General features: G+C 38.2%; 1 protein-coding gene across 10 annotated transcripts in view; it reads left to right on the forward strand.

The window, feature by feature from the left end:
* Nucleotides 1-10,980, forward strand: part of SNX31 (sorting nexin 31) — a 30,085-nt gene extending 19,105 nt beyond the window's left edge. For 8 of the 10 annotated variants that reach the window (XM_064507650.1, XM_064507647.1, XM_064507649.1 and 5 more), the window contains 9 exons: nucleotides 847-937; nucleotides 2,062-2,149; nucleotides 3,715-3,784; nucleotides 4,333-4,425; nucleotides 5,061-5,264; nucleotides 5,749-5,844; nucleotides 7,043-7,120; nucleotides 8,116-8,175; nucleotides 10,796-10,980. In XM_064507650.1, coding sequence (XP_064363720.1) covers nucleotides 847-937; nucleotides 2,062-2,149; nucleotides 3,715-3,784; nucleotides 4,333-4,425; nucleotides 5,061-5,264; nucleotides 5,749-5,844; nucleotides 7,043-7,120; nucleotides 8,116-8,175; nucleotides 10,796-10,891 — 876 coding nt within the window. In that variant the 3' untranslated portion in view covers nucleotides 10,892-10,980. The remainder of the gene's footprint in view (nucleotides 1-846; nucleotides 938-2,061; nucleotides 2,150-3,714; nucleotides 3,785-4,332; nucleotides 4,426-5,060; nucleotides 5,265-5,748; nucleotides 5,845-7,042; nucleotides 7,121-8,115; nucleotides 8,176-10,795) is intronic. The other 2 variants (XM_064507651.1, XM_064507648.1) reach the window with 2 other exon arrangements.
* The last annotated feature ends 953 nt before the right edge of the window (nucleotides 10,981-11,933 follow it).

The raw sequence follows: 11,933 nt of genomic DNA on the forward strand, positions 1-11,933 counted from the left end.
CTTTAACTTACACTCTGATTTTCAGGACCGGAAACAGAAACAGAGTAAGACAGTCGCTGCAATCTGATCCAGCTGTTCCATGCTCCTCTCTGCCTGTTTTCTCTGTGCCCACTATCCTGTTGTGCAGCTGGTCCTGCAGATCACTTCTGCATTTTCTGTTGATGCTATTTCTACCCTCTTTCAAAAAAGATGTAAATGGGCCACAGGAAGCGTTTTTTTCCTTTTTTTTCTTTTCTTTTCTTTTTTTTTAAAAAAAAAAAAACTCCAAATGTCAACCTGGGTAAGATTTTCTTTCTTATGCACTGGCAATGATGAAAACTCAACAGAGCTCAAGTAGGTTCTTGATGGAAACCTTCACACAGAATAGTAGAACCCTACAAGCAAGACTGGAGCTTTCAGTAAAGGGGCAGGCCTCGTATTTTCTTGAATTGCAATAAGATTCTATCAGCTTGGAAGGTGTGCAAATACATATTTTTACAAGGTTTGTGTTATGCTAGTAAGCAATGTTATTAGCTCAGGGCACACAAGTGCTTACCGTACAAGGGTACTTGAAGATTCAGTAAGATTGGGGGTTACATGTCAGATACCTTGCATTATAGTATACTTAAATGCATGGCAGAGTAGAAAACATTTTCTATTTTATTACATTGTTATGTTCCTTTGAAACTTATGAAACTCCTCACGAACTCAAATGCTGCAATATGGGAATGATTATATTTGTTTTTAAATGGGCAGTTAAGTAGGACATAAGGGAATGGTTTAAAAACAATTAAGTTGCATTCATAGGTGTTGAACATGCCTCTTTGTTATTCATGCTAATGGATAGCTGACCTTCTGTTTTTAAAGGTTACATCATACAAGATGGGGCTATCAAGAGAATTAATAGGATATTTTAGCCTATTTTTTATTCAAGATCACAGTGATGGAGCGCTCTCTGGTAAGCTGTACAAAGTGCTTAATTTAGCCCTCCCCTGGATTTTTGTAGGCCGTGGTGATTGAGTCTGGGATCTCTGAACAGAGCGTGCATGAGCCTGCTTAGGCTGAAAGACACATTGTCTGGTTAAACCCCCTCAAGTCATTCCCCTGTATGGCTCAGCTGCTCCTCGCTGGGGAACAGTGCTGGTGGGAGCAAGGTTTGGCAGTAGATTGGTGTGGTGCAGGGGTGAGACTTTCACATCAATGTCTCTCTGTTTACAAGACATATAGCAACTTTTTGATATGGGAACTGTCGGGTGGATCTTCCGTGTAGGCATTTAATCAGATGGCTATATCTATTAAAAAACCTGTTTTTAATTCTACAAATCTCATGCTGAGTTTAACAATGGGTCAGGAAACTCTTTTGTTAAGTTTATAAACAATGTCTGTGGCTTGCTTTCCTTTATGTCCTGACATGTTTCCTTTCTTAACTGATAAAACTTAGAAGTTTAACCACAGTGATGGCACTGAGCAAGCTGTAAATTCAGAGTGAGTTTCTTTAGAATCATAAAATGTGAAGAGACTTTTTTTGCCCTCATTGGTTTACTGGTGTTCTGTTTCCCATATGGACAAGGGTGTGGATGAGGCTGGGCCCAGACCCACATATATTAAAAAAAAAAAAAAAGAAAAAACAAAGAAAAAAAAAAAAGGAAAAGAAAAGTACCCAGGAGAGTAGTCACCTCTGAAGAGTCGCATGCTTTTCTTACTGCACATTAGTTAGTGTTCTTGTCTAGTGTTTTGTTCAAGAAAGATACTGATCTTGGAAGTTTGTATGTACACTTCTTTTAAGTGCAGAAACATCTATCCTGCTAAGCTGTGCTTTGAGAGAAGGATATTCTATAAGAGCATACTCTCAGGGAGTAGAGTTATTCTGTAAATAAAAGAGCTACTTAAATTTAACTTGCAGAGAAGTGAGGAAGATAACCTGTCACCTTACTTTACCCAAGAATTTATTTTTGTGAAGTTTTTTCGTCTCCAAAAGCACACTGCTAATCAGCACTCTAATCCATCACTAACTGAAATATGAGACTAGCTGGCCAATTTCACTAGATTTCACCAAATATTTCATTTTTCTTCTTTTCCCAGTGGTGAAAAAAGTGGCAGAATTTGAACTTCCTTATGTGAGTCTTCAGAGCATGAAAGAGTTGCACTGTAAGCTTGGGATCAGAAAGTGGTGAGCAAGAAGCTTAAGAGACTAGTAAGATGCATGACAACTGCTATAAACAGTGTCAAAGAAAGAAGTCCCTTGAATAACTTAGATACAAAGCCTTCAGCCTCAGCAACTTGACCATTGTTCTTTGAGGCCAATTTGTTATTGGAATTGACTGGTTTCTGTGGTCCTGCATATTATTTAATTTTATCATTGTAGTATTTCTGAAGTGTTTTTCACTGCAGTGAGCTCTTTATTCTCTCTCTCTTTCAGAATCTCTAGAGAGGTGTTTTGTGCATGCCTGACTTTAATTTTTATATCTGTTTAATGTAGTGACCACAAATGGGAATATATATTTTAAAATACAGTTAAAATTATATAAAAAGAAACTTGGGGTTCTGAGTTACAAGACCTGACCCAGTTTGGGCAGAGATGGATTACTTTTAATCTAAAGTTCTAATTTCTATATATTAATGCACAAAATACTTGAGGCTGTAGCTTGGGCATTTCTTTTGGTGAGTGAGCAGGTTTAAGCAGCAAAGTCTTGTTCCCCTTTCATTTGCCCCATCTCTGGCTCCTCCTCAGTTGTGTTGATAGAACTGTGTGTGCAGACATGGTGAACTGGACTGGAGAGCTCATTTAGGCTAAAAATAACGTGCTGGCTGTTTTTTTTTTTTTTTTTTTTTTGGTGTGTTCATTTATTTGTTTTTGCTGGCCTATTTTGGCCTACGTCAGTCCCCCAGTCTTGTTAGTTGTGCAGCAAACAGTTGTGCTGGCTGGTGGGTGAGGACAAACCCTGGGGACTGTGAGTCTGGTATCAAAGTCCCACTTGTCAAGCAGTGCCCTGGGAGTGCAGTTATGCAGCATAGCTGAGCCAGTCTAATGGCTCACTGGTGTGGCTGTGGTCCTGGTCTACTTTTGTCGTCAATGAAACAAATAAAACTAAATAGGTTTCTGCACGTTTCCCGATTTGAATTGTCTGCATCAGATGAGTGCTGCGCAAGGACTGTGGTTGGAGAAGGGAAAGGTCAGAACTATGCCTTTCAATGGTGGCAAGCAAGGTTGCTTGGCTTGAAGCTACAGATGCCTGTTGTTTGCTTGTAACTTCTCTGGTTTAAATCATCTGGGCTAGAGCTTGACTAGAGCAAAGCTTTCTCAGTTTCCATGTATGTGCCCTTATAAACTGGAGAATATAGGAGCCTAATGACACCGTTGTTTGGTTCTACTGGGATAATCTGTGACAGAGTAATTGAGTAGAAACCCTGAGCTAGCTGGCTCAAGGCTAGGTCTTGTACGTCAGCACTACAGCCATGGCAGTAGGTGCCCCAATAGGCCTGTCAGCCTCTGTGTAGATAAGACCTGAATTGTTTGGTCAAAGTGGAGAGGTTAATATAACTTCAGTTTATTTCCATACTGCTACAATGTATAAAGAATGACTATAGTGCACATTTCAAGGGTAAAACTGTTTACTTTATCTAGTAAGTAACAGGATATTTCTGAGCAGTGCTCCCATCATATTTGGCTGATGTGTTAAAGGGCCATATTTAGAAGTATATCTTCATATTTTATTACCTTTTTCTTCCTGGTAGGTATATGGATCCTTCTCTTGATACACTGCTGATGGATTGTAGGGCTTCAATGAATTTGCTATATATACAGGTAAAACTGAAATCTTCAAAATTTTAGAAGTTAACTTTCTAATGTTAATTTCTTATTTTATACAAGTTCTTGAAATGTTTGGTGTGGATTACATTAGTCTTAAACATGGTCATAAATGGTTGCTGTTTAACACTGCCTTGCTGCACTTTTTTAAATGATGGGTATGGCTACTGTTGAACACTTTGGGGCAGGGGGGCAAACTCATGTATTAGAGACACTAACTCTTCTTTTTTTGTGCATGGGAATTACACAAAAGCATATTTAGACATCTCTCCATTTTCATATCTCTGTAAGTACTCTTCAATGATGACAGCATTTGAATTCTAAACTGTAGGTGTGTTGGGTTGTACTAGCTTTGGAAACTATTAATTCAGGAGGGAGGAACGAAGTAGAAGGAACCTGTCCCAAAATCCAAAGTCTTCCTTCTTTGAAAGAAGAGGAAAAGGAAGTTGGTGGTGTGTGGAAAAAGCAAATAAATTTTTGCTGACTTTTTTTTTTTTTTTTTTTTTTTTTTTTTTTTTTTTGCTATTTTTAAAACTTCATTTAAGGCAATCCAGGAAATAGAGAGGAATTGGATTAAACCAACAGAGGGGGAAATGCAGGAGCTTGAATTTCTACAAAAGACTGCAAACAAAAGGAAGGTAAAATGGTATTTTAAAACAATACAAACAGATTGAGGAGTGAATTTTGAAGCAATGGCACTTGAGGCTGTTACTGTTTAAAAATAGAGCATGGTTTTGTAGACTGGGGTGGGCCAGAAACCCAGGTCTCGCACATCCTGGTCAGATGCTAACTATTGAGTTACCAGACAGAAGAGGAAGCTCCTATCTCTGCTAGCATTTTAAAACATCCCACAGAATGACTTGGATACCTAAGGCTAGCAAGGAGTTTGACTGTGACTCCCAATATTCGCTGTTTGCCAAGCTCAGGCACTAAGGTTTCGCATTCAGTTTAGGAAGTGAGATGGGAATTCAGGCTGCTGGGACTTCTGTCCTCTGTATTTCCTACTGGTTAGTTTTCTCTTCCCCTCTTCCTGGCTCATGCATCTGTCAGAAGATCCAGCTTGACATATCCAGTGCAAAAAAATCAAGTTTCTAAATTGGGACCGGGAGCTTTATTCCCTGAGTTGAGCACTAAGACTTTGTGGTAGATCTGTGTTCTCCCAGAAGAAAGTGGATTAGGAATCTGAAAGATTTGCTTTATAACCCATTTTTCAAATCGCTAGCCCTCACCTAAGCTTATAGTAAATCATTTTAATTCTGTCTTTCTAATGCAGTTCCTGGAGCTGGTTCGAGAAATGCAGTTCTATGGATACATACGTCTTGATCCTTGCATTTGTGACTACCCAGAAGTAGGTTGCTCAGCTGACATCTATGTGGGCAGTAATGAAATTAACTGCTGCATAAAATTGCCTACTAACCAAACCAAAGAGGTCAGCTTTAAGATCAGCAGGTTGAGATGTTGGCAGGTCACTCTTCTTGTAAGTACTTCACTGACTCTGTATCTGAATTTGTTTTTTCTGTATGAAAACTGAGGTCGTTGAGCAATGGCAGATCTTGGGGGATGTGAGGGGAGTGGGTGTCTGTTTTAAATCTCTCCTAACCATGACTCCCCAGACCGCCAATCCTATCTTGGAACAAATTCCCGTAGCCTTACTCTGCTGTGTTTGCTCCCTTCTCTGACATTTTATATCTTACTTTACCTGCTCCTCTCCCTTGGTGTTGAAGGTGGAGTTGGTGGAGCATTTTGTGTGAGAGTAAAGGAACTGCTTCAGCCAGTTTTGTGCTTGCAAAGACTCCCCCTTCCTCCCTCCTGCCTGCTCCCCCTCAGAAGTATTCTGATACAGATCTTCAACTGTTTTATTTACATACTGTATAAAATGAACCTGACTGACTAATTCAGGTTTAAGGCTGAACATCTTAATGCTGTTCATAGTTGTTTCTTCTGTTCCTTGTGTTTTTCAGGGTGCTGAAAAGGATGGTGAAGAAGAGACTCTGGAGCTCAGATTTGAGTACAGAGATTCAGATAAATGGCAGTGGATAATTTTTTACACAAAACAGGTTCGTTCTCAATCATGTTAGAAAGGGATCAGATTGAAATATAATCTTATAGCCATAGGGATTGGAGTTTGTTCTTCAGAAGTGATTAGTCCATCTCTTTTATCAGAAGTGTAGCTGCCGTGTTTACAGCACGTCAGCCTAGAGACAGGGGAAAAGCATTTAAGTTCCTAGTATAAGGAGGAGAGATTCCCTGGGCCTCCCACCCTGGCAAAAGAAATGCTTAGTACTCAGCAGCAAGGTTGGCATGGAGCATGGAGGTGCCATTCACTTACTGGGCTCAGTGAGTATCCCAAATCATTAATCAGTCAAACTTGCCTAAGGTCAAAGGCTTTTATCTTCCCCAAGAAATCCTGTTGTTCAAATATATGCCATATAAGCACAAGTTAATGGAGGATGTAAGTATGTGCCTTGATAACAAGTATTGTCTCTATACATAAATAGTACTTAAATAGGATTTTATAGGGTGCCATTCCTCCCACTGTTTTCCAGCAGCTTTTTAAAGATAAAGGTATCCAGGAATTGAAGTCAGCCATCTGTGGTTATGCTGCCTAGCAGATAATCAAGGCCCTGCCATATCCAAGGGAGCTCCAGCCACAGTTTAGGTACTGAGCTTCTATTTTTCTTTAAAACAAACAAACAAAAAAAACCCCAAACAAAACAAAACAAAAAAACCCCACTGTTCCTCAAATTGATGCTTTTGCCTCTGTCCCATACAACAGCAGACAGGATTTTCCAAGTAAAATCAAAATGCTTAATTTTTCACACATGACTTCTGAATTCCAAGGTGATGATGCAGTTCACACAACTCTAATAAGTGTTAGTTTCCTGCCACACTTAAGTTTTGTGAGAACATGAGCCATCCACATTCACACCATCAGTGAAAGCAAGAAGCTTTCTAGTTTCTTTGCTCTTGGGAAAACAGATAGACCAGTGATTAGAAAACCAGTGTCCCACTTTCCTCAGAGGTGCAAAGAGATAAAGGCTGGAAATGTGCTGCTGTGTAGAAGAAGCAAGGGTTTGAGCTAGTTTAATGGCACCGTAAGCACTTTAAGTGCAGAGTAAAATTAACTGAATTAGGAAAGCAATAGCTCAGTAGTTAGGGGCTGTAACTTTCTGGTGGGGGAGGAATGGAAGAATTCAGTATATCTTTTAATAGAAGAAATTGGAATGTTGGAATTGGAACATTTATCCTATTTAGGCCTTTCTGATGAGTAGCTGCTTGAAGAAAATCATATCAGAACAGATGATGAAGGCAAGCAAAGAAGCGCAAGAAATGGTGAGCATGTGTGTATGTAGGTGCCTGAATAGTTGTTTAAAGGAAACAACTTTTTTTTCTCTCCAAATGTGCTTGGAAAAGTTCTATTGATGAAAAAGATCTTGCATGTTCCAGCATTTCAGTACAGAATTACTTGACTAGGAAGTATCTTTGCTCAGTTATACTGGAAGTCATATTTATTCTGAATGTTAAAGATGGCTTGTCATCATAATTTTAGGAATGTTTTCCATTCTTCCTCTTGGACTTTAATTCTTGTTGCATATGGTAAAAGACACTTACGGAATGATTTTTATGTTCTGCTGTAGCCTGTTTGTATCTGTATCTGGCTTTCATTTCTTTCACCATTTTACTTGCTTGCCCCATGTGCTACAGTGTTAGACCAATTTGAGATCTGTGACACTTTCTGGTTTTAAATAGAGTTAATAAAAATGTGATTTGTAGCTAAAATAAGTCTGTTGTCTTTTGTGTAGACATTAAGAATGAGAATGTGTTTAAATACTTATTTAAAAAAAAATCCTAGTATTAATGTGTCTGTGACATCTAAAGACTCTGAACGACTGTCATGTGAAAACCCCCTAAGAGGGGGAAGGGAAGGGTTTGCTTCTAGACCCATGCTCATTACAGTAAGCAGGGAGGCAATGAACATGTAATTTCATAGCTTTAAACTGTAAGTGGTTAAAAATAGTTACATGGAAACAGACAGATTTGAATTTTGGAAAGATTCACTCTTTTACCTCCTAAGTTTATTTGTAATGGAAGTACAGTAAATCTTTAATTGTGGAAATTAATATGCAGTATTTAAGTATTCAGCTGTTGATACCGCTGGGGTAACTTTGACTATGACCAGAATTGTAAAAGGGCAAATATGCCAGTTTATTTCCTATGCTGTTTCTAGTGGGTTTCATTGAACAGTGATTCATTTGCCCAACATATTTTATTCAAATACTTGGGGGTGTGTCAAGCTTATTGTAAGTTAAATCTTTCAATCTATTTAGGAGGTCAAGATGCCTGAATCTACAAAAAATAGCAAGAAACCCAGCATCCAACAGAAACAGGTTAGTGAGAAAAGCCTTTTTTTTTCTTTTTCTTTTCTTTTTCTTTTTTAAACAGGGAGACTCTTAATAAATATAGTGGGAATTTCTTTGAGTAGGAAGTGGAGCTAAACTTGAATTTTGGAAGGAGAAAGAGAGCAAGAAACATGTCAGAATAAAAGTATTATTTTGCTTTGGGTTTAGTGACAATTTGCTTTATTTTACTTTTTAAAAACATTTCTGAATTAAATTCTTGATGAAGTTCACAGAAAGCCAAAATGTGTGCATAGTTCATGTGTCTATATATCCACAAGCAGCTGTTGCTATAGTTTACAGGCTTGTACTTGGATTCATGCTGGAATTGTGTTCATCTTTACCTCTATTTGGGAGTTAACCATTTGGGAAACTGGTCATGTTACATATCTGTACATGTACATTCCTATCAGGTAACAGATATAATTTCAAGTTGCAATGACTGTAATCAACACTCATAGCTAATGCTTCCTGAGTAGTCCAATGTTAAGTGTTAATTTTCCAAGTCACTTGTTCAATGTGAGGTAATAAATAAATGGAAAGGGAATAATATAAAACAAAACAAATTATTCCGTCAGAGTGTATGATTAGCCAAAGGGAACCATTTCTAAAAGAGAAACCTAAGATCTGATCTGAATTCAGGAAAAAAAAAAGATATTGATAGAGCTTTAGAAAGAAGCAGCACAAAACCAGTCACTTAACTATTCTTTCACAAGCAGACAGACTAGATTGTGTGGTGGGTTTTCTTGCTGCTTTCTCTGAGGTGCTCTGTACTCACCACTCCTGTAGACTAGATTCTGGGTTCTTCAGTTTTTGCAAATTTGCAAATGATGATAAAGGAGATGGCATTTTCTGAATGGATTTGTTGTGCCTCTGAAGACTGAGTAAGGATGTGGTTCACTAGCCTCACTGGCATACAACTTTAGATGCTGGGGGTGAAGTAATGACTAAGTTGTATGGCACTCTGGGTTTGAGGTAATTCTTCTGATTTAAACATACTTTAAAATACTTTATTAGAAGCAAGATGCACTGTGAATGCTCCCTCTGAATTTTTGTGAGGAGAGTGGCTTTGGATAGGGCAACATACAACCCCTCTGCTAGTCAGCTATGTCTTCCTGGAGCGATGTCCAGCTGTTGCTCAAACTCAGTGAAAGACAATTAGAGCTGGTAACTAGAACATAATTGTTTATTAAAGAAAGTCCAGGTATGTTACTGCTGCTGTAAATGGTGATAGTATGGCATACTATGCCTCATATTATGCAGCAAGCTTAACAGTGGTTGAGGTCTTCCTGCACAAAGCTGTTATTAGACAGTTAATTAAGTATGGTTGAAGATTTTATTTTAATAGAACTTCTAAATTTTCTGTGATCACAGTATCCAGTTTCAGACTTCCCTTTCCCATTCCTCTTTGTCTCTTTGCAAGATGCTTGAAAATGATGCATTAAAAGTGTATCTCTGCACATTCTCACTTGAAAAAGGGTTCAGTTGGGTCATTATAATCTGGCCATTACTATCCCCAAGAGTCTTACAGATCTTTCATTTGGCCTGAGTTGGCTGAGTTTATCTGACTGCTCTCCAAAGATTCTGAAAAATTCTGCCAGATATTTTCTGCTGACTCATGAGAAGAAAAACTTAATCTTTGTTTTGTGAGTTTGTAGCTGCATCCTGTGTCACTACTAGATCATCATGACAGTCTGTAAATTCTTGTTTGAATAGATAATCCAGTGCAGCAATAAGATTTAGCAGGAAAATCAAGAACAATCTGCTGAATTGATATAAAAATTACTTAACTAGTATGCAGTATGCAGTCCATGCAGATAGCGAGGCTATGCTATGGAATGTGCTTGCATCTAGGCAATTTTACTGTTCGAGTCCTTTAGAAATATTGAGAAAAGAGGTATGAAGTAACGAACATTAGGAACCAGGCATTAGGAAACTGAAACCAAATTTTGCCTAGCTTATCTCTCTGTTAAAGTTATTGTAAAGCTGTGGCAATCATGCTGCAATGGACCCTTTCAGTAGAGTGCTTTAGGACGCTTATTTTAGATATATGTCAGGATATCATTCTGTAAGAGGCAGAATAAAAATTCGTGCCAAAAGTGTCTCCTAAATACAACAGTAAACTGCTGCAGATGCATGCAATGTGAGGGTCTCATTAGCCTGCTTACACCTTAGTTCAGTGACAGCTTTTTGAGGACAGAACATGATGCACCTATTTAGAATGACTGTATAAACTTAATTTATGTAGGTGTCATTTATGCAGGTATTATCCTTAACCATATCCATCTTTAACTATGTCCATCTAATTCAGAACGCCTGGTATATAGTTAATGTACTTGCACATACGTGCTTGTGGCCACTCTAATGCAACAGAACACTGTTAGCACGTTTGGAACTGCCTTTCAATCTGCACCGCACTCAGTACGTTGCAATAAACCATAAGAGCAGAAACAACTGTCTACTCTAGCAACAAATTCTGTCCTTTCCCAAATGCTAACATAAAAAGATCATCCACTACACCTAAACAATTATCATGTTGGGTTTTCTAGCTTATGTTTATATTTAAATATTGAAATGCATCTACTCTTAATCATTTCTTGTTTTTCTGCAGGTAGTTCATTCCAGTTTTATACCAAGGAGAAGATTTTTGGTTCAGCCAAACAAAGAAGATTATGTATTTGAGAAAATAAAAGAAGAGGACCTGTGACAATTTATTTTAGATACTGTCTTCTGAGATTATCTGAAAATAGAAACCCTTTGAAATCTTGAATTATAAGAAAAGTATCTTCAGTGTAATTCCTTGTCTTTGCAATGGTCTTTATTTATAGGACTTAGCTCCAGTGAACAATTATTTGAGTTAGAATGTGCTATGAACCTGGAGACAGACATCTTGTATACATGTGGGCTTTTTCAGACCAAAAGTGTTGAGGCAGAAAGGGGAGGATTAACTAGGAAAAAGTTTTAAGATATGAGAGGAAAAAAGTACTTTGCATTAAACTATCAGCATATACTGTTTCTATGAGTATTCATGTAATTAATGTGATGGCTGAGTAGGCTATTGCCACCTCAGCAATTGTCTGGAAAAGGCATGTATTTTCTGTGGTCATACCCTTTGCCAGGACCTGTCACTCCTTTCCTTAAGCAGAACAGACTACTGCAGTGCTGATTGTGGTTTGAGATGCCATCAGTACTGATTGAAAAGCTGCCATACTTTGGAGAATGGAGATTCCCTAGCATAGCAGTGGGGAGGGGGAATCAGTTAAATATAGTTACTAGGCATCAGAAGTTGAGTTGTTTTACATGTGTGACACTAGTGTCAAGTGGGTACCTGATTTAGCTGGGGGAAGCCAGATGCAACATTAACCATGTCACTAAGTTGTTTGCTACTTGAGGAGGCTGAAGTGCCTAAACCACAGTAGTCTGTATTGGGCTTGAATTCTTTGAATTTTTTTACGGTGCTTGCTTTGAAGAGAGAGAACAAGGAAGGGAAGTGAAAATCAAAAACTGCCACTTTCTGGTATTTTGGGGGAAAATCAAGTAACTTCAGTCCCAGTTTGATGATGTTTCTCTACTTACACTACTCATAGAAACAGGAAAAGGTGTCTCTAAACACAGAGAAATTGCACTCCTACCTGAATATATATATATTTTTTAGCTCATTATTGTTGTGAGGTAAATTGATGGGTAGCACACGTTAGCGTTGGAAGTAAAGCCTCCCTAGAGAGGCACAGTTTTGATAACTTTCTTTG

The sequence above is a fragment of the Dromaius novaehollandiae genome, chromosome 2, assembly GCF_036370855.1.
Source record: "Dromaius novaehollandiae isolate bDroNov1 chromosome 2, bDroNov1.hap1, whole genome shotgun sequence".
Taxonomy (NCBI): Eukaryota; Metazoa; Chordata; class Aves; order Casuariiformes; family Dromaiidae; genus Dromaius; species Dromaius novaehollandiae.